The sequence below is a fragment of the Branchiostoma lanceolatum genome, chromosome 12 (assembly GCF_035083965.1).
Source record: "Branchiostoma lanceolatum isolate klBraLanc5 chromosome 12, klBraLanc5.hap2, whole genome shotgun sequence".
Taxonomy (NCBI): Eukaryota; Metazoa; Chordata; class Leptocardii; order Amphioxiformes; family Branchiostomatidae; genus Branchiostoma; species Branchiostoma lanceolatum.
In genome coordinates, this window is record NC_089733.1 from 17,999,534 (window position 1) to 18,027,337 (window position 27,804).

The following is a 27,804-nucleotide window of genomic DNA, read 5'->3' on the forward strand; positions in this document are numbered from 1 at the left end:
TTCACCAAAATTTTTAGCCCGTGAACATATTCCCAAAAAATGAATTTCGAGCCCTATTCCTAAAGGTACAGATCAGTTACTACTGTGTAATGATTGTGGACAGTGGGCCTGTGGAATGCTGGTTAGTAAAGATGGCAGTGAAATGTTATCCTTTATTAGAGGGTTGGTAAGATCTGACCTCAACGGAGATCCAGGAAGAACCATTTAATTACAGTAATCAATTGGGGTTAATTAGTAATAGGAGAAGTTCTCTGAGAGTATAGTATATTGCATATTTTGGTTCAGTTTTTCAAATAACGTCATTTTAGTAGCATCTCTTGTGGAACATGAAATTGTCTGCATAAAGGAAAAATCAAACCTTTGAATTCATGCTTGATATAGTGAAAAATGGAAGGCTAACATGTCATGATTTTAGGAGTTAAAGTTTTGCCTTGATTTGATTCTTTCACCTAATTTACTTTGCACACAGGTACATGTTCCCCCATAAGCAACAACAATGCTTTTTTTGGGAGCTTACACTGCTCAAGTGCTAAGCACTGTCTGAGGGAAAGGTCTTGCACTCAGCCGCCATTTCTTCAGCACTGGCGTCTGTTTATCTTCAACAGTTGAGGTGTTGAAAGCTTGGCCTAAATGTCACAGTAGAAGCCATGATCACATGTAGAAAGTATGTATAGTATGTCTCTAGCCTGGAGCCATTGGTAGCTATTGCTGGAGAGACAGTGGGTGTGGTAAATCTGCAAATCTTTCATGCACAGAAAGAAAAGGTTCGACCATTCATATCAAAAGGTTCAACATGTGCATGACCCAAGCAAGACAATTTGGTGGTACCTCCAGGCCTTTTTCTGTACAGATTTGATCTGAATGATTTGATTTGAATAGTAATCCACGAATGCACGCTGTTTCAATCACGATTGTAGTTCTTAGGATTTTGCATGTCCCTGAAAATCAATACTGCTTACATGCTACCTCAGGTGTTATGTAGATAGTGAGTTTTGAATGACAATTGCTAAGCCATTATATTCCTGATATAGACAATTCTATACCCTCCTTGCCTTCCCACCTGCTATGGTTTTATTGGCATAGTGCAGGTGCAACAGCTCTTGCCTAATGCACTGTTTATGATTTGCAGCGTCATACATTATTCAACGTATTCATTAGTCCTCGGAGGAAGCTACTTGTATACGTGGCGGTTTACCTTGTGTGAACTGAGCAATCCATGTAGTTTATCAGGTGCTTTGGGAGCTTTGAACTACCAAGTGAACTTCCAGCCAGTCACTTGACACCCAACATTCAATAAAATTTTGTAGGTGGTTGGAAGGGGCTGCTATAGCTGTACATGCTAGCTGTGCCTACCTCATTGGTATGCGTACGCATACCTATAATGTTATTCAAACAGGTCCCAGGTTTGTAACTGAGGTCTGTTCAGGCACTTACATTACAATGTAAGAGCACAGTCTGTAATAGATACCCATACACCTTTTTTTGTTTTGTTTCAGTATTTTAATTTCTGCTGCTGTTTGTTCAAATTTAATAACAAGTCAACAGACCATGGTAATCATATGGGTTGTAGAGGTTTAAAATGGACCAGCTCAATAACAATAGTCTTGAAACGGCCAGCCAAGGTTTTGCTTTAGAATTAACATTTACTAACATGATTCCACCAGGGTACATAATTCCACCACCTGGAAAAGATATGTCCAAACAGATCTCCATCCCAATGTAACTAAACCGTGCATACCTTGGGGGTGCTGCACTGGATATCTCTCAAACACATTGTTTTACAAAGTGGCGGATTTAAAATGGAGGTCCTGTGTTTGAGGAGAGCGACACCTCAAGCTCATAAAAGAACCCATCACACGATCAAAAAGGGTAGGGGTCCTTCCCGGTTTGGGTGGATCAAATACATTTGACTGGATATGCAACTTATACTGTTCAGTACAAACCTGGTGTGTATCGCCATGAGGTGGTTTACCGGGTATGCACTACAAACAAATCATCCCGGCACATCTACCAGCTATTCTATCGATACATGGACAAATAGATCTTCTTGAATATCCTCTGTCAGTATCAGATGCAAAATTCTAATCAGCTAAAACATCAACTGCACGGAAATGAAGATAAACGATCTCTCACACAATAATGGCTTTGGATCATCACTCATCTTAATAGCAAGGCCCTCAAGCAGCAGCAACCGGCCCCAAATAAGGTTACTTGTTTGATTATCTGATTTTTCGGCCTGAAATATGGATGAACGTGGCATGAAAATATGCCAGACCCTTAAGAAGCCATGAACATTGGTAATAATATTTGTTATTGTACATCAAACTCGGTTAGTCATGGGGTGTGCAGTGCAATTGGGATGAATGAAATTTTATACATGGGTCAATTTTGGAGAGACCTTGGGCAAAGAAAAACATGGCTGCAGGCCAATTTTGAAATATAAAGTGGATGAAAATTGCAGGAAGGTGAGCTAGGTAAAACATGATTGAGTTTATATTCTAGCAGAGAATGGCCACTACAACAGCTAGATTCAGTACTGTAGATACATGTTTGTCCATTTTCCAGAGTATAGCCCTAAATGCCATCTACTTACTCACAACGGTTCATTGATTATATAAGACAGCTTTATTAACCTTCTCCCTTCTGAAGTGGCCTATTGGCACCAACCTTGTACTGGTTACAGGGTAAGGTAGCAGGGAGAAGGTTAAAAAATTGGGCTTACAAAAGGTGTTGATCTAAAGATCGAAAACACATTTCAGGGCTTGAAAATTATCGTAAGATACATCTACTGATAACTGCAGAATGGCTTGGAGCTAGTGGTAAAATTTGTAGACAGTTATGCCACCAGATGTGCTGGAATCTCCTTTCAAAATCAGGGCTGTGCGTGCAAGCTTGGCGTTTTATTCGCTATTGATTATTCTAGCTGTAAGCCTCCACCTATTGGGGAAAAAACAAGGTCTCATAAACTCAAATTATAGAAAATTCACCTCAGCCCCCTAATCTGTCCGAAACCTGCTTCCAATCCCTAACAGACAATTCTACGCCAGCCTTGGCAGAATTTGAGTAGCCTTGAATCTTACACAGCTCGTTTACTAAATCCTTTCCTGGCAGTTCCAGTCCAAGGTGAATCGTCTGCGGACGTGTTTTCATAGCTTGTGAATACCGTAGATTGGTTGTCCTAATGAAACACCCAAGCAGCCATTCCCTGAAGAATCCACTCTACATTCAAGATGAAGGAAAAGAAACAGCAGTACTTGGAGTGCTGAGCAGGAATACGCATTAACCTCAGAAAAAGCACACTTTCAATCACTGTCTTTCACAGCTTGTAAATTCCGTGGATTGGGTGTCCTGATGAACTGTCCCAGGACTCATACCCCGAAGAATCCACTCTACGTTCAAGACAAAGGAGAAGAAAAAGCGTTACTTGGAGTGCTGTGCTGGAATTTGCATTAGCCTCTCAGAAAATGCACACTTTCAATCATTGCAACTTGGCATGAATAGCCTCTTCTCACTGATTAATCGAACAGGACATTTTTTCTGCTCTTTGTTGGGCAATGAAGGAATGTTCTCATTTTCATCTCGTTTGTCGACTGCTAGGGCTTCATTTTCGAGGACGGTGCTCTGTTGGGTTGCTGTCTTTCGGATGCAAAAGAGTGTATGCCGGGAGACCACACATCTGAAATATCTCTACTCACCGAGTTGTGATGCTAAACAGTGTTTCCTTGAGTCTAGTTCTTATCAAGCACATGGTTGTCTGCATAAACAATCGTGGCCTGGAAGAGGGCACTCTCAGCAGCTCACATGCGATTGTAATTTGGCGACAGCACATGTGCAAATATTGGAGTGAATACAGTAAGCCTCTGTTTAGACTTCAATATTGGTGAAGGGGTCTAATGGGTTTGGGGGGAGAAACAGGGCTCTTGGAAGAGCTGCTAATATGCTATATTCAGAACAACACTTTTGTTAACCTTTAGCACACTGAAGTAGCCCTTTGGCTACAAAGTCTCTATTGGTTACAGAGTTAGGCAGCAGGGAGAAGGTTGAGTTTTAAGGTAAATTTTTATGAACGTTTTTGTAGGGTTTCATTCAAAATTTGAATTACCTGAGGGAGGAATATTGTTATTGATTGAACGAACATCCTAATTGGAAATCTCATTTTCCATCCTGTCAAGTATTCCAGGGCATTCCTTGATTATCATAGCGCGGATCATGATTCCCTGATCATTTTGTAATAAAGTGACGGTATTAATCTTCAAATACTCTTTCCAGCTGGTGTGGTCATTTCAAGGCACATGGTGTAGTAAGGGGGAGGGGGGTGAAACAAAGGTACGGTAATCCTAATACTAATAGATAATATTGGGTAAAAAATCTTGGGACGGAACTGGCAAAATGCACCTAGCTTCTCCAACGTTCAATTCGACAAACGGGAACAAAGCAAGGTGGTCTTTAAGGGCACGACCTCCAAATTAGTGGTCAATAGGGAAGAATAGTAAGAATTTAGAGGTCAGGTCAGGACCTTGAGGACAATGCAAAGAAGGATGGAAGGATTAAGGGAATGTCATTCTACTTTAAATGAATGCAGACCTTTCTGTGTTAAGTACAGGTCACAACAAAAGAATAGTGTACAGATACATCTATACATTACTACAAGAATTATACACTACATGGATTCAACTTCTCGCTTTTTCGTAATGGTAAAAATGTAAGAGCAGATATGGTCATAATCAATGAGGGCCTGCATGGGGGGTCCCGACAACGATCTACGCTAAATTGGGAGGGCTGGCTACGTAGTACACTAAATTCAGAAAGCCTCCCTATGATCTACGCTAAATTCAGAAAGCCCCCCCTACGCTCTACGCTAAATTATAAGGGGTTGGCAACGCTCAACGTAAAATTAAAACGGCCGATTATACTCTACGTAAAAGGGGCATGCAGGCCCTCATCAATGGTTTGTCTAAAGGAATTTTCTTCATCCGAATGACCACATTAGCTATGCTTGACAACCCACAGTACCAGCTGTGAGGACGGAATCTAGGTCATTCCTGAAAGTCACCTGTGTCTACAAACTGATAGTCTTTTACATATTGATTGTGCATTATTGATGACTTGTATTGATGGTGTCCTTGGTCTTTGTGTGGAGAAGTCTCGAGTAGTCAATGGTTGTCAGCTTTTTCTCTGCTGGAGGTAGTCAATGTGAAAATAGCGTTCTGGCTTTTTTTATTTTGTAGGTGAGGGTGCTAATCTGATTCTGTAAATATGGATATTTTTATGGTGGTTTAATTTTAGCATTTTTTGCAATGATCATAAGACTACAGCAAACATTCTTGGTCTGTCTCTTGCCCGCCTGCCCAATTGTTTCAACTGCAAACTTAAAACCACTGCGAACACTCCATTTTCTCCCTACCGCAAAATTAAATCCCCACAAACTCAAATGCATTAAATTTTACACTTTTACCATCTTTAGTTTGAGTATGTATTTGGGTTTTCCAATGAAGCATTGCAGGAATTTCGAGGGAAAATTTCTTTGTTATCGTTATGTTGCGATCAGGGACTACTTTTCTACATGAGCAAATCCTCATGGAGAAATTAGGCATGAAATTAGAGGGTAAACAAAGCTTTTGCCCCCAGGATTTTTCTTGCATGATGTGATACGGATCAGAGAGAATGTTCCCACGAATTCTGCACTAGTGGAGGTATCAGGAAACAAGATTTTCGTATTGTATTCACTAGCCAAGTAATTCTAATCTTGGCATTTTTGCTGCTTAGCTGAGATAATATGACATAAATCTTGTCAAGGCATAAAGAGCAAATATTTCCATTTCAAGGCAAATAAGTCCCGAGAGATTTATTCTTAAGAATAGGTATCTTGGAAACACAGGGTGCCAAAATTTACCGAAATTTTCATGTAGTTCCTTTTCCTTACCTTTCAATGCTTTCTTGCTCTACCAGTTATGACTATTTTTCACCCTCCCCTGTTCAATCTCATGATTTCTCTGTGGTTAAAGTTCAAGTGCGCCCGCACCAGATGACGTATAGGGCAGCGCCCATCTCCGTTTCAGTAGCCCTTGGGCCACACAATTATGTGCAATCACTATAGCAGGGGGCTAGTCCACTCAGGGCTCCAGACTAACTTTTAGGCCTAGGAGCACTGTGCTCCTAACTCAAAAAAGTTAGGAGCACCAGCAAAAATCTAGGAGCACCACTACAAAAAGTTGGAAGAACAAGCAAAAGTCTTGGCTATACCAAATGATACTCCTATTGATCAATGTTAACAACCGGGAATAAAGTATTTGAATAGATCATAAAAGATAAATTGATGGTGCAGAACAATTGGCAATTCAATTCATTCAATACCTTCCTACATACTGATACTAGTACGATGGATTTTTAGAAAAATTCGGCATAGGTTCCCCGGCTGGCCCCTATCCGGGGGCCACGGTGCCTCAAGTTCAACAAGTTGAAAAATACACAATGGTATTTTTTACTTGGAACAAGGCAGGTAATGATTCACATAACCTTGAATGATAAATAAATAGATGACTCTAGAAGTTATCTATTGGGTTCATGACCAAAACAAATAAAGTCATATTCCATAATTTGAAACTTCACTGCTGGCATCAAGTTTAACATTTTTACAGGCATTTCTTTTCTTTTTACCCTCACCCTCTGTCTACAAATAATCCAAAATACTTTAATATCCTTAAAATTCTTGCTCAATAGTATCAAAAATGATCTGTTTGTGCTGACCCAGTCAAATATCTTCGGTTCCTTCGAAACGCGTAGTTCAAATTTCGCGCGTCAGGACCGCGCGGCGCCACCATCCAATGACAGGCCGACCGCATGGGGAAAGCTTTGTGATTCGCCGCTGCGCAGTATAGACAGCAGCAGAATGAAAGTACATGTAGCACCATAACAACGGGCAGGTAATGAGCTTTGAAATGATACCGGTGACAAAAGGAAAATTTGATATTTTTTTAAATAAAACTCCACTTGAATTGATTCATCAATTTTTGATCGTAAAAATCATAGCTTGAACAGGTATAAATATGACCGCAGGAAACAAGCCTTTCATTCTGCTGCGGTCTATTTTTCATAAACATCATGGCCGCCATTGAAAACAGCGAGCGTCCGGCGAGCGCTCACTTTCATCGACAAAGTTTTGGCGTTTGAAACATTTTACAAATCAAACATACACCACAAAGGAGAGAAACTTATATCCTTTATTTCGATGGGTAACTTTGCCACTAGGAACGGATAGTTTTTGTACCGCGGGTGTGGGAACATGATAGAAAATTCACCGACGATATTCGCGGTAGCATTGGAATACCTATATTTTCGGCTTACCGCTTAGTTCTTCAGGCATTATCCTGGCGCTGGCGCTGGTCTTAATTTTTGATTGTCGCACCGTGCGACCGTGATTTTAAATCTAGTCACATTCTCAAAAAACTGGTCGCATACATGTTGTGTGCGAGTCGCACTCACGAGCGCTGCCACTAGTAGTGGTGTGTGTTAAACTGCCGCATACTCTTTTCCAAATGCTGAGTGCAAAGCAGAGAAAGCACTATGTAGTTTGGTATGACCCGGCCGGGGATCGAACTCACGACCTACCAAGCCATTGCTCGGGAAGTATGGTAGGGTCCTGATACAGTATATAGCACCCTTGTTGATGAGTGTTTGCCATTTATGTCAGCAGTGTACCTGACCCTAGCAGCGACCCCAGCCCCACATATCCTGTTAGCATCCTCGGTTTGACAGCGCCGACTCCCAGGGAATAACAGACATGCCTGGGATGCTCCCTGGGTCTCATATGGAACCATTTTCAGTAGGAGGGGAGGGAGTGACAGATATCTGTCTCCCACCTAGGGTGGGATCAGTATCTCTTGTCATCGTAGTGATTTATCATGTTGTAATTTGGGGTTTGGGTTTCAAACAAATGTGTATAGGGCTTGAAACTCATAGAAGTAGTATCCATTATTTGATTATACTGCAGCAGGGTTCCCTGACACGGGTGGGCATTTTTGGGAATAGGTACACTGGTGCACATACCATGAAATAAAGTAGAATGTCAGCAAAATGTATTTACAAACCGTACTTCATGTCTTAAGAACTTAAATCTGTACATCAATGTACAACAAAGGTTATATTGCTTTTTCTGATACTTAAATTTCAACAGTACTCTGTATATTAGTGTACAATCGTACCTTTACTCTGTAGCCTACAAAAATAACTTTTAAAATTTTGGGTGCACCCAGTATTTCAAGCCCTGGTTTTAAATGTTATATTGAAATTTTATGCCGTATTCTTGTCCAAAGTGCTACGAAAATATAAAACAGGGCTTGAAGACAGGTGTAAAAGTGTGGTTCAAGCGCCACTTACTGACCGGTCTAACTGTTCCAGGCCTTTGAGCCCAGTTAGTTGTAAATGCGTTGGGTTTGTGTTTTGACAGCCTGAGTTCGATTCCCGTGAGCCAGGAGACTGTACTACTCGCCCCGTGTGTTTCATAGGTAATATGGCTAACCAAATCTTTGTCTTTTCAGCGCAAAATGCGATCACCCTTCCCGATGACGGTACGACACGGACAAACCTCGGTGACGACTCTATACTGGAGTACGGCTATACGACCTCTGAAGGTTCCACCATGCTGTTTGAGGTCTGGAAAAAGATGCCATCAAGCGGCATCGCCAACAAGGCCAACAACGGATCTTTCAACATCTTTGCTGCTTGGCGGGTAAGTACCTCTAACATGTTGAAGACTTCTCCCCAGAAATTTAGCGGCGCTGCACTCTTATTCCATCCTCTGAGGAGAACCCTGATGTAGTTATGTATAGCAAGGTGGCGTCGTGTGGCGCAAGTGGTAGAGCGCGCGGCTGTCAAACAATGGGACCCAGGATCTAATCCCCGGTTGTGCCCAGAGACATGTCCGAACTTGCGCCCCGACGTTGTGCCCTTGGGAAAGGCACTTAACACGACTTTCCTCACTTCACTCAGGTGTAAATGAGTACCTAGCTCATCTAGGGTTAGGGACGTCCCTCGGATAGGACGTTAAATGGAGGTCCCGTGTTTGGGGAGAGCCACACCCAGCGCACGGAAAAGAACCCACCACACCTTTCGAAAAAGAGTATGGACATGCCCCGGTGTGCGATGGTCCAAATCCTTCTGTCTGGAGTTGGTGATTCACTTCAAATCACCAGGATGGAGGCCTGGCGAACCTCCGTCTCATATCAGCCACACAGTGATTTACACCATTCACCCAGACGGTAGAACTGGCGCATCCCCGTCTTGTATGACAGGCAACGAAAGGGTATGTCACCCCGTAAAAAGGGCGGTATAACCCCGTCGTAGCGAAAGCTCGTCGACTGATGATGATGATGAAAGCAAGACATGTGTAGGTTGCACTGTATGTGGTGCTTGCTGAAAGTATGGTGTCATGGCACCCCTTCGCCCTGTTCAGAAAACCCGGTGAACACGACCCACGAGTTCTGTTTATAATTGGCCGTCCGTTGCTGGCAGTGTATGTTAGAGACTGGATACAGTGCCGCATTTGCCAGCCTGGTTCCAACCGACGAGTTCGGCAGCTCGTTTGACCACCCGTCCTTTCAGTGGAGTTTGGAGACTGGATACAGTTCATACCCTCCTCCACGTTGTTAGAGACGTTGGCAACCCATAGTATACTGAATCCTGATGTTGTGGACCGATGTTAAGGCCATTGGATGCAGATACAGGAAGCCTAAGACAGACTACAGAGCTACATGGTTTTATTCATGACTTCAGGACTCTGTCTCAGAATGAGGCTCTTTCCTGGGCTATTACACCTTCATGAAGGGGGGTTCACAATACTGAATTCTGGTCTTAGTGGGTTCATAGCAATGATATTTCTATTTATCATGTTCACCTCCAGGGCAGGGCAGAGCCTGTTGGAGAGGCGAGTTTGAAACTTTTCTCCGTCACCAAGGACGATGCAGGGCAGTACCAGCTCTCTACAACCTTCAGCGATGGGACCTCCGACAGCAAGGAGAGGACCCTGATTGTCCAGTGTAAGTTTACATGGTTTCGTACCAGGAGTTGAGGAAAATGTAATTTTTTTTCTTAAAGAAATGTATTCTGGTTGAAGTAGATATTTGGAAGCACCCTTCCCGGCACGAGTGGATCAAATAAATCTGTCCAGCTACAGTACAGCTGAGTTTCATTTTCTTTACAAAACATCGCTAAATTTGGTAGATTTCAGGGATGAATAAGGTGTGCATTGTTGATCCTTTTCCCTCTTCTTTAGTTGCTCCGGAGGACACAATAGTGAAAGCCACCCCCGGCCTCATAGCTAACAAGAACTACTTGAACTACTCGAACTACTAAGAGTTTTTTGTGTACAAACACCCCTAATTTTTGGTAGTTTAAAGCGGGAATTGGGGTGTGCACTATTGACCTTTACCCCTCTTGTTTAGTTGCTCCGGAGGACACGACAGTCACCGCAACCCCTGGCCTGATAGCGAAGGAGAACTACTGAGTTTTTTGTGTACAAACGTCCCTAATTTTTGGTAGTTTAAAGCGGGAATTGGGGTGTGCACTATTGACCTTTACCCCTCTTGTTTAGTTGCTCCGGAGGACACGACAGTCACCGCAACCCCTGGCCTGATAGCGAAGGAGAACTACTGAGTTTTTTGTGTACAAACGTCCCTAATTTTTGGTAGTTTAAAGCGGGAATTGGGGTGTGCACTGTTGACCTTTACCCCTCTTGTTTAGTTGCTCCGGAGGACACGACAGTCACCGCGACCCCTGGCCTGATAGCGAAGGAGAACGACGCCCAGGTGGTTCTCACCTGTCAGGCAGGTGGCATCCCCGCCCCCACCTACACCTGGACAGGACCCAACCTGCCTGCCGACGCCGCCCAGGACCCGAACACGGGAACCCTAACCATCACCAGCATCCAGAGGGGCGCGGCGGGCCAGTACACCTGCACAGCTGACAACGGAACCCCGCAGCTACCCGGAGACGACCCCAACGCACTCACCAACAGCGTCAACCTTCAGGTCCAATGTAGGTTTAGCACCACTCAATTATTTTTGTGTTTCCTCCCTTTGCCTTGGTCTAATTCTTAGCATTAGCAGCTAGGCTGCTGCTTTCACTTCACAGGAATTAAAGTGAGTGTCAGCTCTACAACTTCAGTCTGTTCCTGTTGGTCACAAGTTTTAGAATCCAAGCAAGCTTATCCTTAATTTTTGTAAAGGATCATGCCCTTATATAAGTTACACAGGATATTTGAATATAGTTTTTGTGATAGTAGAATTTGTTTGCTGCATATTGAAGAAAAGTCTCAAAATAGTTTAGTTTGAGAGTCATCAAAAGCACCAGGCATGCTTACTATAGTAAAAATTGGGCGAAAAATTGTCTTGAGTATTTAGCTGTAAACCGTCTCAATTTCATACAAGTGATTTGAAAATTAAGGAAGCTGTAAGTGTTTTTAGCATGTTTTCATTCTCTGTACACCTGTCCTGTCCAGATGGCCCCAGCTCTGCCACCATCACCAGGGACCCAGCTGACACGGTTGTGCAGTGGAGCACCGTCACCCTCAGCTGCGCCGTCGACACCGCCAACCCCCCCGCCACCTACACCTGGAGCAGGGTCAACGGGAGCCTCCCCACCAACACAGACGAGGACAAGGTCTGGATCTTTATTAACAAGACTAAACTTTTCCTCCAACACTATAAGAGAAATTGGGACTTACCCCAAATTTTCGGTTGACTCCATCAACCCTGTTCACGGAATGACCCGGCTACTGCAGCGTGACGTCAGCGACACCTGATCGCAGTAGCGGGTCATATGTGCCAGATAACTTTCATGCTAAGGTCTGGATCTGTCTTATGTCATACCTGGGCCGCAGAAACGGTGTTCCGGACCGGGTGATAACTTTGGGTAATCACACTGGCTTCCGGTCCCATTCCTCTCACGGGTCAGATTGCCCTATGGCCGTTGGGCGATCCTACCCGCGATCGGGTCGGGCTGGTACCTTGGGTGATACGGAATACACCGTGTTGTATTCTATATGAATCTATATAGCCGGTATAACCGCCATTCGGCGTAATACACCAGCTTCACAGGCTCGTGGCTTCTCGTAAAAAACAAATATTTGAACACATCAATGCTTGGTTGATAACTCTGGTCCTTAAAGGCATGACTATTCCTTGTCCAGGTTGCAGGCACCCTCAGGCTCAAGTCTGTCCAGCCTGACGCTGTAGGAACCTACCAGTGTTCGGCATCCAACGGGATTGGAGACCCTGTCACCGCCATGCACGTCATCGACCAAGTGGAAGAAGGTATGGATACCATCGCCAGTTGGCGACATGGTTTCCCCTGGTTATGGGAAAACAAGCAAACAAATGTCCTTTGTTTCTCTGGACTGTGGCTCTGTAATAGTATTGCTGAGTAACTGAATCGGTTGTTTTGAAACTTCTTGAAAAAAAATTAAATGCAAAATGTATTATGTAATTTATTATGTGTATTCAAAAGGTTGATGAAGGTTAGACATCTAGGTAATAAGATACGCCAAAAATGGTTACCCAAGCAACTGGTTGCTTGACGCCTTGAGTAACTGTTGTTTGGCGTATTCAGAGAGTTTGTCTGAGTTTCTAAGCAATGTTTCCTTTTACTCAGCAAAGTTTCTTCGTGATTTCTAAGATGTATAATAACTTTCTTTCCCTACAGCTCTAATCGAAATGGAGCCATGGTCCAGATTTCGTTGTTTCTAAAACGACATGTTTCAAACAGTCCTGTTCTCCGTAAGAGTGAATTGCACAAAACTTTTCTCTAACACTTGTATGGAAGAATTTCCTTTTGAAAAGCTGACATGTTATTTCACAGTAGAGATTGCGATTCAGGACAATTGGCGATCAGAGGACAATCAGCAATTCTACTAGGACAATCTTCACAGAAATTTCACAGAAAATCTATCTATGCAGTGAAAGATGTTAATAGAAGAACAGGACTGGATTTCGTCCTTGATTTTTCAAGACTGTCTAGTGTTACAAATTTACAATCGGCATTTTTACTATCTTCAAAATGATCAAAATTTGAAGCATGAAACATTCATAGCCATAATGAAAAATGTATAAAGAAATCCGATAGCACTGGACAGTCTTGTTGGTGTGACATCTGTCAAATGTACAATTTTCATGTTGCAAGTAAACAACTTTGTGTAGATGTTACAAAACTGTTACCAATTGTGCAGCATTTTTAAGCAAAAACGCTTTGCTGCTAAGGCAGGTTGTGGGGGCATCCTGTATTGAAATTAATTTTTATAACTTCTTTATTCCAAGCAGTGGAATGGTGGCAACATAAGCAGACTTTTCTCTCGGTTTCTTAACGGTGTGGGGAAAAAAAAATGTGTGGAACGGTGGCTCTGTGTCAAAGCTATAACCTGGGAACCGAGACTACAGTCTTTGCCGTGCCAAGTGTTCTAGTTCCTTCAACAAGGAAGAAAAAGATGTGTGTTGACTCGTCCTATACATGGTTTTGAAAAATCAGTTTCTTTTTGTACTTTGAATCATTGAAAGTCCTTGAAGTAAAAAGAGTCATTTGCTTTGTCAGTGTCATTTTACTAAAACTGAAATTAACGCAGTAAAATGAAATGTTGAAGGTTCTTTGGGAACAAATTGTGTCTGAAACTGTTTTGAAGGAAACAAGAATGGTACAGCAAAGACTATTGGGTTCTGGCACAACATTGCACTCCATACACCCACTAATATCCCTAGCTGTCTTTGTGGCTAACAGGTCTTTTCATGCCATCTTCTATCTGTGGCTCTTGTAATACGGTTCTTTACTTCCTGTCCTGTATTATCTTTCCTGTCATTTCTGTGTGGCATAACTCAATACTGGGGAAAATGCCTTTAATATCTGTCTGTCTCTTATGTTTCTTTAGTATCATGTCTTTAACTCTTCATCATGGCAAACGTCTAACCCAGAGACTTGTGCAAAAACGGTGTGTCGCAGTAAAACCTAAATGTTTGTGTGGCTAACATTGTTTTAAGGGGCTTTCTGTGTGTTTCGGTGGCACAACTTTGGTGTGCTAATATTGCTTTTAGGATTTGAACAGATTTTGCTTCCTAAATAGAGTTTGGCTGTTCCAGGACATCAGCAGACGAATGATTGGGTTTTGTGAAATAGTTATACTAAAAAACAATTATGTCCTGAATTGGCTATGTTAACTGTTGAAAAAGCAAAGCATTTTTAGGATAAAAAATGTTGGAAAAAAGAAATTGAATGTGTGGTAAAAATGTAACAGTTTGCACTAGGTCTTAGAGTAGTGGGAAAAGTCTAGACCCACTGGTGTTTTCTGGAACAGCCACTATATTTCCCAGACAATCCTGATGTTATGTTTGTTTGAAATTCAATTTTGTGCTTAGTCTTTTATTTTTCCCCAACTGAAGGTCTCTTTTGTTGAAAAATAAAAGGCTCAACCCAATTCAGATTACATGATGTATTCAGGTTGAAATGAAAAAGACAGACAATTGAATGTTGCTTCTTTTGTTATTGAAAACATGTGCTGAGTTTCGTAAGGAAAATTTTGAAATGAATTTCTTTAGGAGTGACTCATCAAAATGGTAAATGTCATAATATGATGATAAAATTCATGTTGATATGAAGGTGAGAAATGAATGAAGTTTTTATGGTAAAGCAAAAATTGATAGACTCTGAAAAAAACATGATGCTACTGTAATACTTTGAAAATCGGTGGACTTTTCTGACAAAACTAATATTGTGTAATATTTGTGATTAATATAAGGGATATTGACAAAGTGAACTGACAATAAGTTTGCCATGATACTAGGTACAGTACTTTTATGCTATCATTCTAATGCCATGAAATATTGGTTAAAACTTGATTTCTTCAATCTACCTCTGTATGATTTGATATTTGAGTTGACATCTAATGCGTCTTTTCTTTTTCTTTTTTGACATCCTTTCTTCATTATGTTCTCCTAACTCAACAACTGACCTGTTCCCCACCACTTATATGAAACAGCAACGTTGCCACCACCAAGTAAGATCAAGGGATTGATTGTTATTGATGATTGATCATGATTTGTATTGATCCGTGAATGATGTTTCCTTGGATCAATGTTCTTCCTGGTTTCGAGTCATCGATGTTGTCACAAGGCATGTTAGGCTTCAGTTTAAGATTTTTAAACCACAAAGAAAACATGGAATGTAGCCCCCATTGACATAAATCTGCCGGGTTACATAAATCCGCCACTTTTAAAAACAGTGTGTTTGAGAGATCTCTAGTGCAGCACCCCCAGGTATGCACAGTTTAGATATACAGGAGTGCATTATACTGGGGGACGTTGGGTTGGAGATCTGTTTGGACATATCTTTTCAAGGGGCGGAATTATATACCCTGGTGGAATAATGTTAGTAGATGTTGCATGTAAATCAAAATCATATTCATAGGAAGCTAGAGAATCATCAGGCGAATTGATACATCGCTTAGGAAACTGATTTTCGTGCTAAGAGAATTTTGCGTGCCTTGTGACAGAGATGATTTGAGACCAGCTTGGGACACTGATTTATGAAACAAGAAGTGATTTGAGATGGAGCAACAACTGTGCTTTCTATACTGGAGGAAAAGGAGATATTTTAAAACTGCAATGTGTAGTTTTCTAATCTTGACAAGACAACATGCTGGAAGAGATACCATAGCCATCCTGGCTTCAATTATACAAGAGACAATTTCCAGAGATCTTTGGCCTGACTAATACACAAATTCTGTTATTTGTCAACACAAGTTGAAACACATGTTTTGAAGCATTGCCCAAACCATATCCTCCTGTGTACAGCACATATTGCTCCATCGCTCTCTGTAATTTCCACTGTCTCTCTCCGTGCAAAGAATGCTGGAAAATCAGTAGGCTCTACGAGGCTCCGCAGATCGCTGGAAAAATAATAGAAACTGGCCAAATAGAGTGAATAGTATGCTAGGAGTTGGCCAGCCAATAGTCTGTGGTTTGCCTATTGGACACTAGTGGCTGGCCAACTTCTAGCGTACTATTAACTCTACTTGGCCAGTTTCTACCACTTTTCCAGCAACCCGCGGAGCCTGGTAGAGGCTATAAAATCAGCTCGTATGTGTACCAATGATGCATGCAATGATTGCCACTTGGAGCGAGTCTTGAACTCTGAAGACTGTTCTTGCCAATTGTGGTGGTTGGGTCTGTGTAGAAGCTGCTGCATCAACCCAGATGACACCCACCCCCTCCTCGTAGTGAAGCTTCCCTAACTAACATAGTGGATGGAGGGACTGTATGCTCTTGAAAAGGATAAAGAATATTTACTTCGTCTTACAGATCTGATAAAACTGATTTCGTAGTTATAGAAAAAGTCAACATAGCCTGGATGCCAGACCCCCAATCTCTAAAATATCACACAATAGATATTTTTAGAGATTGGTAGTCTGGCATCAAGGCTTAAGTCCACACCAGTTTGATTTGGTGGTTCTTGGACATTTATATGTAAAATTTTAGCAAACGGACATCATGAAAACAGAGGGCTGGAGGAAGACTGGCATCTGACTCTGTTTCCTCCCTGAAACTGTGTGTACCAAGGTGCAGACTTCCCCCTCAGACCCTGTTTTTATGTTGATATTCTAATCTAGCATTATTTCTTAAAATCCGAAAACCAAGAACTTAAATTGGTGTGGCTTGACTCGAAAAAAGTTAAACCTAAAAGATCTATGTATGTTAGTTTGCTGAAACATTGGCTACTGCATGCTGAAAAATCTGAGACGCACTTATAGTGTCATACAGCCCCTTCACATGGTCACCCTCCCCACCCCACCCACTCCCCGCTTCCATTACATAGAACTAACACCGTATTAGCTTAATTTTCATGGCTTTGGTATCTTCTGTAGTTCAAGTAACAACGAAACCTAAAAATACACTTTCGCAATCCACACTGCAGCTTTTCTAAGCTTTCTTCTATCAAACTATTTTGACACTCGTACTCTTCTACTCTAAATTGCCTCCTCGGCTTTATTTTCTATGCTAGTCTTTCCTTCCTCGCTCTTTTCATTGATTAATTCACAAGGCTGTCCTTAACGCCAGTTCTTTGGAACACAAGCATGACAAAACCTCTAACACAACCAAGGTAGACCACAGGGTGTAGAGCTCCCGACTAACCGAACTTCAGAATGGAAGTTTTCTTAACGGACGTTTGCGGAGTGATGTTTTTTGTTGATGCTGTTTTATTAACTGATTTTGTGGCTAAATGTGGAGCTCTGTAATGTACTGGGTGTCCCAGTCATGAAAGTTTGTTGGTTTGCCGGTTGTTTTTTTACAAACTAACTTTTGTGGTATTGCTTATGCTTTGTAGCAGAAAGGTTTGATTCTCACATTGAACTAGATATTAAACTGCTAAGTCATTCTTGTATGACTACGTTTGTAGGCAAGAAATTCTTTTGCCAAAGGTAGACCTACCTCCCAGACAATGTTCTCTAAAAATTGTCTGAAAAAGTGGAAAAATTTTCTGTTTATGTGAAATTATGTTCTGACACTGAAATTCACAATGAACAATGACAGAAACCAAATGTCTTTACCTTTCTGCTATCCAAAGCAGTTTTCTTATTACCAAAATTGCTTTGTGCCTGTGAAACCTCAATGGTCTCACATAACATCAAATTTTTATTGGGACACCTTGTAGCAAGTTAGTCTTGGTCCATTTATGCTATTGGAAAATCTGACCTAGAATGACGATGATTTAAAATCTATTTTCATAGCCAATATCTGAGTTATAGAAATTCACAATGTAATTTCATTGGAATTTTCCAATTGTTTGTGCATTTTGGAAATAAAACTAACTGTGAACAAGAGTTATTAGATCCTTGATTTTTAAATTTACTTGACTAGAATGGACCAAGACTCCTATGATTCGGTTGGTCAAGGCAAGTGTGTATATAGTCATGTTCACATCCCTGGGAAAAAATTTGAAACCCACAGAAAAGTCAGTGAAATTGTTTACATACCTGTATAGCACTTGCCTTGCACATCTTTTAATAAGCCCAATCAAATAGAGCAGGAAATGATTTCAAATTTTTGAGTTGATTGTGACAAAATTAACAGATTGCCAAGCTGCAGTGATTTGCCATGACAATTTTTTTATTTGATTCTTGGTTTTGTTTTTGTTTTGACCATCTAATCATATGGAACTGAGTTCTTTTGCTTATTTATTAACTGGCTGGTTTGGAGTATGACATTCCTAACATAACCTTTCTTTTGTTTCTTTACTTTTCTCCTTCCTCGAACCCTTCATTCGACCTGTTTCCCCGCCAACCCCCATGATGCAGCAACGAAGCCGCCTCCTACAACCACAACAAAACCGGTAACCACGGAAAAAGTGGTGCCCCCTCAGGCTCAGGAGGGTAGCGCAGACGGAGCCGTAATCGCAGGTATGGGCGGCACACGAGAGAGAGAAAACAAACAAACAAACAAACGCACTAGTGTATACTGAACAAGTGGCTCTCAGTTTGGATGAACCGACCCCCTTTTTCAGCACGCTGACCCACCTTTTCTCCTGACCGTGCATTTCACAGCACCTGCGCCGCCCGGCGCGAGGGTCTCTGCGGGGAGTGTCACTGGAGGTAAAGCTTCCCGTGTGTTGCCAGTGTGCTGTCAGTCACCCTGCTTGCTCTCGCTTCCTCTTCTTCTTGCGCTTCCGCCGTTTGTTTTGTTCGTGTTTGCGGCTGTGCTGTGCTGTGCAGTTCCTACACTGTATGTGTGCTCACTTTTTAGGGCTCGAAATTCGTTTTTGGGAATAGGTGCGCTGGTGCACCTAACCTAAAAATTTAGGTGCACAGAAATAATCTTTGGTGCACAACATAAAATGAAGAATATCAGCAAAACATATTTGCAAACCCTACTGCCTCTCTTAAGAATTTCAATCTGAAATTCTATAGCTAACTTCAAAATTTTACATCAAACAGTACAGCAAGGTAATATTACCTTTTCTGATACAGTACATTCTGTATACTTGTGTACAATATCAGCTCTACCCTATTTCCTACAAAAATATATAGGTGCACAGCTCCAATTTTGGGTGCACAAAAGTGCACATGCACCCAGTATTTCGAGCCCTGCTTTCCACTAGTCTGTGCACCGCGTGTGTGCGTCTAATTTTTACGGTCGTCACGCTCCCACCTTCTGAAGGAAGCCGCACTAAATCTGATGCAAGAAGGTGACGGACTTACTGGTGAACTTGCCTTGGCTTGTGCAGCGCAATAGTAGTGCACATTATTCCATTTAGCAAAGCATGCTGTATCACAACGTTTCCTCCCTGCATTCCTAACCTATCAACCATCTTCTAACAAATCTTTACTCGTCGAGGAAGGTTAGACATCCAGGTGATAAGATTCGCCAAAAAACAGTCACTCAAGCAACTTGTTTTTAAAACAGATGTTTCAGACTTTCTCTCCTATTGAACCAGAGTTCTGTAACCAGCTCAATTTGGTTCTGGCTCAAGTTCTTCCCTTTAGTCACTGACAGAGGATGCTACCTAAAACGTCTGACTGTTTCAATATCATATCCAGTTGCTTGAGTAACTGTTTTTTGCAAATCTTTAACCCTTTGCATGCTGCTGGTGGTTCCTAACCTCTAAAGAGGTAATGGTTAACTACCAATGTGGCGTGCCAAAGGTTAAAGTTCTGGCGCATTTTTTCATCAAAGAAATAGTCAAGAAATTGTCCCTTTAGTTGCAGCTGTTGTGGTTATTCTTGCAGAGTACAAACTGCTACATTTTAATTGCAACTGATCTGCAACCCAAGGGCCTTTTTTTTAGGCTAAGCTCATACTCTTTTCTGTATAAAGAACTATAATGGGAAAAGCATCTAACTCTGCTTTAATTCTTTAAATGTAGAGTATTTTAGAACTTCAAAAATGCTCATTTTTGCAACATCACGTTATCTTGGCTGTCATCTCCAGTAAACACCTTCCACATTTAGAGAAACTCTGCCAACCTCCAGAGCAAAACCCTATCTTCACCATAGCTCTCTGTTCTGTAGAATAAAATCTTACCCTCCAGGCATGCAACTTTCCATCAGTCATTCCCCCATGGACAGGCCAAGGCAAGTTTTAACCAGCAAGTCCTACAAAGAGTCATATGTGGCTGTTCCACGACTCTCCTATATCTGCAACAGTGCAAGTATGGTCTGTGATTTCTACCTTACTCCTGGAGAGAGCTCTTACCAAAACACTGTATTCCTTTCAGTTTGTAAATGTGGTCGAAATCGTTTTAAGAAAGAAAAAAAAAGTTTGAGCGTTCTTCTCTCCAGGAGATTTATCCACACTGTAGCCAGGTGCATTCTGGGATGGTTTTACCTCCATGGACCTTTGACCCCGAGAGGAGAGACCAGGTGAGTGGTGCGTGTGGTGTCGGCGGTTGAACGGTGGCAGGTGGTGATGATGATCAGGGTGTGTGTTCATTCAAAATTGGAGCCCCTTTCCCCAACAGTGCCACAACGCGTACGAACATCAGCAACCCCAGATTCGATCTCATGCAATAAAAGAGCTCTACAAAATCTGTTTGGTTTCTGCTGGTGTTCCTACTTGGCATTCAAAGTTGGAGCCCCTTTCCCCAACGGTGCCACAACGCGTACGAATATCAGATTCGATCTCTCTCGCTCTACAAAAACTGTTCTGCTGATGTTCATACTTGGCATGACTCCGTAACCAGCTCAATTTTGAATGAATACTGTTCTAGGGACAGGGCAGTACTACAGGAGGAACTACCTTGATCAGACGGATAAGATAGTGCTTGGAGGTAGGGTAACAACAGAAGTCTCTATGTGGGATGAGTGTGCGAGATAGCAGCTAAACTTTTGTATGAATGGTCTGTGGTTGTTTTTTTTGCTTCTGCATGGCTTTACCTCTGATTACATCTCCAGACTTTATTAGCTTGGGTGAAGTCCTGTCTCTAGTTCATTGTATCTACAAGGTTTGTCCAAGGTTTCTCTAGTGGAAAGCATGTAGTCTCTACAAGGCGTGGCTCGAAAGAGTCGAAATGGACTACATAGACAGATAACATACCAGAGGAGTTGCTGTGGTAAACTGGATTTATAGCATGGCCAACTTCTCTGGCATGTTATCTGTCTATTTGGCTGATTTTGACTCTTCCAGCCAAGTCTAAGGCAATAGAAACAGAATAGAGAAGACCACCTGGAAAGATTGTTGTATATATTGGAAGCACAGTAAGTATTCGTCCACCCTGTAGTGAAAATTGCCATGAAGTCTCTGTTATTCCGAGACAGGGAAAGCTTATTTCATGGTTAGGCATGCGTGATGATTGCTTCTCGGTACGCTCTCTTTGTGTTTTAATCTCTGTCTGTCTCAAGCCTGTTTTCGTCCTTTTTATGATATGCTTTGTAAACGTCAATGGAATGTTGCATTTGTTTCTCTTTGCTGTTTGTCTCTTCCGTAGATTCTATAGTTTCCGTAGCCTCTACCAGGCTCCACAGGTCGCTGGAAAAATAGTACAAATTGGCCAAAAACACAGATAACATACCAGAGGAGTTAGCTGGCCAGGGAGTACAGTTTGCAACCAATTTCTTCTATTTTTCCAGCGACTTGTGGAGCCTGGTAGAGGCTTCAGTTTCCAATCAGTGGTGTCTATATTCATTTGAATGTGATCACCTCACGTGTTCTTATATAGAATAAACCACCTGACCATCATATCTTTTCTACACTCTGGTACCATAGTGTTGCAGGTTATGACAGATTTACTTGCAATTTTACAAAACGTTTGTATTGAAATACATGGATCGATGCATCTTTGCCGTGGTTTCTTTATGTCAATATGTGCCATCAGGACAAAAAAATCAAAGAAACAATACATTTGACTGAGGATTGTAAAGCCTGGCTCTAAATGATGTTTTTGTGAATCTCCAGAAATAGAAATTAGGAAAACTAGATTTCTATCTATTGAAGCTGTTTCCCTATGGTACCAAGTGTCTGCCCACCCTTTGGTAAAACACTGTATGTGTTGTCTGCATGATTGTGTGTACTGTCATTGCAAGTCCCCTGTGGATTTATGTTGTGTGTGGTAGTCGCAGAAATCACCAAGGTAGGTGAAAGCCCCAGTTATTTACTGTTGACTCTAATGTCCATATTATTTATGTTCTGCTTCTGTGGTCAGACTTAAGTGTCAAAGATTTCTTTAATCTATGACACAAGTGTCTGACACCAAGGTATAGACATGTTGACATGAGCATCTAAGAATGAGATCAGAAACAAGTGTATTTGAACATAATCCTGGAAAGTGGTCAAAGCTATTGGTAAAGCTAACCCTGGTGTTGGTACTGGGCAAAGAGTTCTTCATACGTACAGGTAGGTGGATGTGTTGAAAGTGTAATTTTTTTTGTGGTACACTTTGCATCCATGTTGGTCAGTGAAATTGTTAAGTAACCTGCAAAACACTAACAAGTTGCTGCCGCGTTTGCTGTGTAGTTTTGCTGAAATGCCAGACACTAACCCAATGTACATTTACTATACAAGTAGGTCTTAAGTTAAAAGATTGTTTTAACTTTTTAAAGCATGCAAGTTGAGTCCAAAATCTTAAAACTATTGAATGCAACTGAAGTATCTTTTTTGCTTTCTTTGTTATGTAAAAGTTGCAATTGATTGGAGATATTCTTTGCATTGCTACATTTTGATACAAAGAAAAGTCTTGCATGCGTAGTTTGTAAAGGTAGTGCATGCAGTGTTCTCGCCAGCCTGAAATTTTTACCCGTCATTGCAATTTTGCTTCCGGGAACAACATATCGAGCGCCGAAGGCGCGAGGCGTCGCGCCGGAGGCGTGACCATTGTAGGGGGGTCCGGGGGTATTCCCCCCCGGAAAATTTTGAGATCTAGACCCTCTGAAACGCTATTTCCTGCATTTTGAGGGGCAAATTTCCTGGTAGAATAAGCTTAGTTTAATGACATGTCTTTCGGTGAAAAATTACACAAGGGTTTCAGGCTTAATTTTTTTGGGAGGCGTGCCGCATGCCGTCATCGCGGAAATATCGAATGTTCACAACTTCACGCACAAGCTACACTTCTATGTTGTATACAATCGGCAAAGAAAATAAAATTTAGCACAGCAAAACTTTATTACGTATCAGCTACGTCCTACAAAAAATACACACAGAATAAGTTGGCAAAAATAAAACACAACTTTTCAACACTTGATCCGTATGCGCCCTGTAATTATCAAACATAATGAGGAATTTGACACCCTACTTTGAGAAGGAACGCAATAAAGACGTCCATTTTTTTGTACCATGTTTTCCACGGTTAATTTCTCCGGTAACTGCACTGAATGTGTTCAAAAGTTGTCGATTCAAGCCTTCCAACAGCCGGTTCGTCGTGCGATTCCCTGCGATTCCCGCCATTCCCCTAACATCTCGCAAATTCACGCTTAGCTGAAATCTCGCAAGTAGCGAGACTCCCATGTCATTGGTCGTTTTTTCTTGACGCGACGGAGACGTGCGCTGTGATTGGTGGATTACAATATCTGACGCCTGTTTACCATTTCTTGCGCGGGAAGAAAGCATGTAATACTCAGCCGCCGCGGCTTGAACTTTAATACTGTTTACACAGATTACAGAAAGCCTGATTACTATAGGAGTATTTCTGAATTTTAAGGCTTCTTTGATGACAATAACTGACGGTGAACCGAGAGGGACAAAACAGAAATAAACGTCAGCCTGATGCGACCGGCCAAAACTGTAGTGGGGAGGGCGGCGCATGACGCCGAGTTTTCGGCGGCCACCAAATATTACTAGCAACCACCACGGCGCTCTCTGTGTGTTGCTGGGGTTGTCGCCGGCGGGCATTAGAAATGATCTAGATTGCCCTCGTCACGAACTTCCGCTGATCCTCTGGAGTTTTTGAAAATTCTAAGCTCTGTCTAAATATCTTCACACACCGATTTTTGTCCATTAAAAATGACGGGTTGGGCAAAAATTTTGTCCGTCATGAGCGACAAAAACCCGTCAAATGACGGGAGGACGGGCGCTGGCGAGAACACTGAGTGCATGTATTCTTTGTTAGTGCATTCATTCAAAATCATTGCATGAAGCTTCAGTTTGTTATTAGATGTCTCCAGAGAAAGTGAGAAAACCCGATGTAAAGTTTACTGTACGTAAAACCAACTGTTTGTAGTTGTGCAATTTAAGCTTTGTTTCAACACAAATGGGAAAAAATTAATTTGCATGAATTTTCAATCTGTCTCGCCCACCTTCATCAGATCTCTGAGATTACTTAGTACCTGCCCAGGGAAGAACAAGAAATAGCCATGCCTTAAAGTACAAGAATTATCAACCCAGGCTTGATGTGTTCAAAAAGTAATTTTTCCCTAGAACTGTCGTAGAGTGGAACTCGTTACCACCAAGTATAGTAGGGGCGTCTTTACTAGAGAGCTTTAAACAACACTTGCAGTTAGATGTGCAAAGGTTAGGTGTTACTAGTCGTTCAGTGTAATATAACTAGCTGCTGCGCTGCGTGCCTGCGAAGCTGGTATGTTATGCCGAAGGGCGGTTATACCGGCTGCAGATACAGAAGCTGGATTGTTACACTGAGGGGCAGTTATACCAGCTATATAGATACAGATACAGAGATCGGCCGAAAATTCATTTATGTTTAGTTTATGTTGGAACAAAGCTTATAACTTGCACGACTATGGATCCTACCAACACAGATGATCCTTCGTTCGAACTAACGTTTTTGTCGTGTGGCAGGTGTCGTTGCCGTGCTGGTGTTCGTGATCCTGGTGGCGGCGTTCATGCTGGGGCGCTACCTGGCGCGCCACAAGGGCGACTACAAGACCAACGAGGAGAAGGGAGATGGGGAGGATGCAGACACCGCGCTCCAGAACGGCGACCCCAACCACCCGGCAGTCAAGAAGAACAAGGAGTGGTTCATTTAAACAAACCTTGCCCCTTGAACCTTCAAAGTTCAAGGTTCAAACTATCCTGGACACCCTGGGGGTTCATTTAAACTACTCAAACTTTGAACCTTCAAAGTTCAAGGTTCAAACTATCCTGGACACCCTGGGGGTTCATTTAAACTACTCTTAAACTTTGAACCTTGAACCTTCAAAGTTCATGGTTCAAGCTACCCTGGACAACCCTCTGATTTCTTTTTTTAGGGCAGTGTCTCTGTCTTTTAGTGCATCCTGTCTCATAGTAACTTTGGAGGACTGTACTACTTCACATACAGGGGCTCTGTTTCATAGCACATCCTATTTCATAGTAGCTTTGGAGGACCGTACCACTTGACACGCAGGGACAGTAGTTGTCATGTTTGTTTAGATGGGCTGCCTTACGAAGCTGTAACTTTTGTCTCTACACTACACATTCCTGCTATTTGTATTGTCTCACATTCCTCCAGCTAATACTTGAGAGGGGGGGGGGAGTCCTTTATATTCTTCAATCATTACTAGTACTTTCCATACTGCTCCACATGCATTCTTTAATGTCATTTCTAGATCAAGACTTAGAGCAGAGCGCTGACTAAGTGTCCGTTTTGATTCTCCAGTGATGTATTATTGCTGGTCATAACTGGTCAAAGTAAAGAACGCTGAACTCGTCACATTTGAGATTTCCTGTGGTGACTTTTCGAAGATCGCTTGGATCTACTAATAAGTGTGTGTGAACATTGTGCCTACTTAACTCTCAGGCAACTACTAAGTATATATTATCAAGAACAACCCACATTATAACTCTGGACATTCTTTAGTGCTTCGATGTTGCTGCTGGTGTAAGATCCTTAAAGCACAAAGCGGTCTTTACTTTGACCAGTTATACGGCAGAATTTGCTATAGTTTAAGTCACGTTTCAAGAGGACGGGGTAAGGTTTGGTGTGTTTTAGAAGATTTGCTTGATTTTTAATGTTTTTAAATAGATTTTGATCAGAGTATATGTTAGATTGTGAATTCTGCTCAAAGGATTTTGTTCCATTGCACTTTTTGTTGTTTTTATCTACCACTTTCTTCTAACTGCCAAAATTTAGCCTGTGCTTGTCGCCAGTGATTTTGATAAGATTATTACCACTTATGATTCCGGCGGTAAGAATCGGTGGAGCAGAAGTTTTATTTTTGTACTGCTTGTGAGGGGAAAGAGTGTGACTTACCGGTTTCCTGTACATAACATGTATATAACCACGGTACCCATACTCCCCCTCCACAAGCAAGAATTATCCTCAGCATCACTTGGTGTATGGAAAAAAATTGGATTATGGATTTGTTGTATCTTTGCAGCACTTTGGTAAAATTATGTGCTTTTGAGAAAAACGTGGAGTTTTTGTACACTAGAGTTGGCGGTAAGGCAACTATGTTAAGGAACTCTTCTCCATATGCCTCATGTGTGTTGATTTTGAAAGCAATAACCACGAGACTTAGATCTGTAGTACCTTTCAGGACTGTTAGAGGGCGCTGTTGAACGGAACAGTCCAGAATAGACGTTAAGACAGAATTGTGTTCATCAGAAAGTATCTCTACTGCTGCATATCGTTAAGTTTGTTTTCAGTATATAAAAGATGTTGTTTTGCCAAAGGCAACATATCTTAACAACTTACCCAATGAAGACAATAGTTCAGCTCCAAGAGTGAAGATCATGTTTTTGTGACATCGCGTGATTCAAGAATCTAACTGGTCAAATTCTGTCTTAATATTTGGGTGATTTCTTGCTGTACCTATCATAATTATGAGACCTACTCGGTGTGTAATGGTTGTTAAATTTCTATCTTTTGCTGCTGCATCCAAAACGTAGTGTAGACGTTGGATTCTGTTTGTGTTCACGTAATGTACCCGTAGTTGTAGATCCTGTATTTTGCAAGTTTGTAGATAATTCAGCTTGACTGCAAATTTTTGAAGAAGACGAAGATGTAAATAGTTCTAGAAATGCAAGATGGAAGATGATTTATGGCCTTTTGTTGTCAAGGCAGCAGACTTCATCGCTAGGTGCTGTTGTTCGTCTCAGATATTACCCTATGAAGTCAACCCTGTCCTAAAGACGGCAAAAGAGAGCCATCTTCCGAAGAGAGAGAAGTTCTTCATGTGTGATTTTTCTACATTCCAAAGTGGAATTCCGTCTGTAGCTATCTCACGTGAAAGTAGCCGTTCAAGTCTGTACGAAGGGAAACGTTCTCCATGTGCTTTCTTTCGACTGTGAAGTTTTGATAGTCACTGCTCCAATGTGCAGGAGAGCTCTGGTCACCTGTTTAAGTCTTCGCAGGGAATCTTCCATGCCTTTACTGTCACTGTATAAACTAGACACACTCTCATGACACCGTGTTGTGTTTGTGCTTTGCTGATTAGAACCAGGTGCTATGTTTGATTTTTCTTGACCTTTCTGGGAAGATTTAAACAGGTCGGATTAATACTTTCTTGAAATATGTCACGTCTGTATGAAGACTATACCAATATTGTACAGGTCTTTAAAGTTTCGAAACCGACAACGCTTCTGTATGTTTGATGTTGGTTTTTGAAGCCGGTGCCGATCGTCATGTACATGTACCAATCAACGACTATCAGAGATAATGCTGTACTTTTGGAAAAAGCATGATGATTTCTGTGCGTATGAATGCGATGTAGCCCTGCACATGAAATTTCTAATGGAGACTTTCCCTCATAATCACTTTTCTATTAAATTTAAAAAAATGTGATTGTGGTTGACTCATTGTCTTCTTAAATGGTTATCTGCTTATGATTTAAGTGGATAGCCTGAGTGTCATCCTAGTTACTAGTAGTTCTAGGCTTTCTCTTGGTTGGTGAAGGGAAAGCCTGGAACT

General features: G+C 41.7%; 1 protein-coding gene across 4 annotated transcripts in view; it reads left to right on the forward strand.

The window, feature by feature from the left end:
- The window catches only part of LOC136445578 (cell adhesion molecule 2-like), a 40,699-nt gene extending 13,021 nt beyond the window's left edge, over positions 1-27,678 (forward strand). Inside the window, exons 2-10 of one of the 4 annotated variants that reach the window (XM_066443663.1) lie at positions 8,538-8,728; positions 9,899-10,034; positions 10,738-11,031; positions 11,495-11,655; positions 12,185-12,308; positions 15,014-15,031; positions 18,329-18,430; positions 24,753-24,960; positions 25,030-27,678. In XM_066443663.1, coding sequence (XP_066299760.1) covers positions 8,538-8,728; positions 9,899-10,034; positions 10,738-11,031; positions 11,495-11,655; positions 12,185-12,308; positions 15,014-15,031; positions 18,329-18,430; positions 24,753-24,940 — 1,214 coding nt within the window. In that variant the 3' untranslated portion in view covers positions 24,941-24,960; positions 25,030-27,678. Of the gene's footprint in view, positions 1-8,537; positions 8,729-9,898; positions 10,035-10,737; positions 11,032-11,494; positions 11,656-12,184; positions 12,309-15,013; positions 15,032-18,328; positions 18,431-18,574; positions 18,623-24,752 lie in introns of all 4 variants that reach the window. The other 3 variants (XM_066443661.1, XM_066443665.1, XM_066443664.1) reach the window with 3 other exon arrangements.
- Positions 27,679-27,804: the final 126 nt, after the last annotated feature.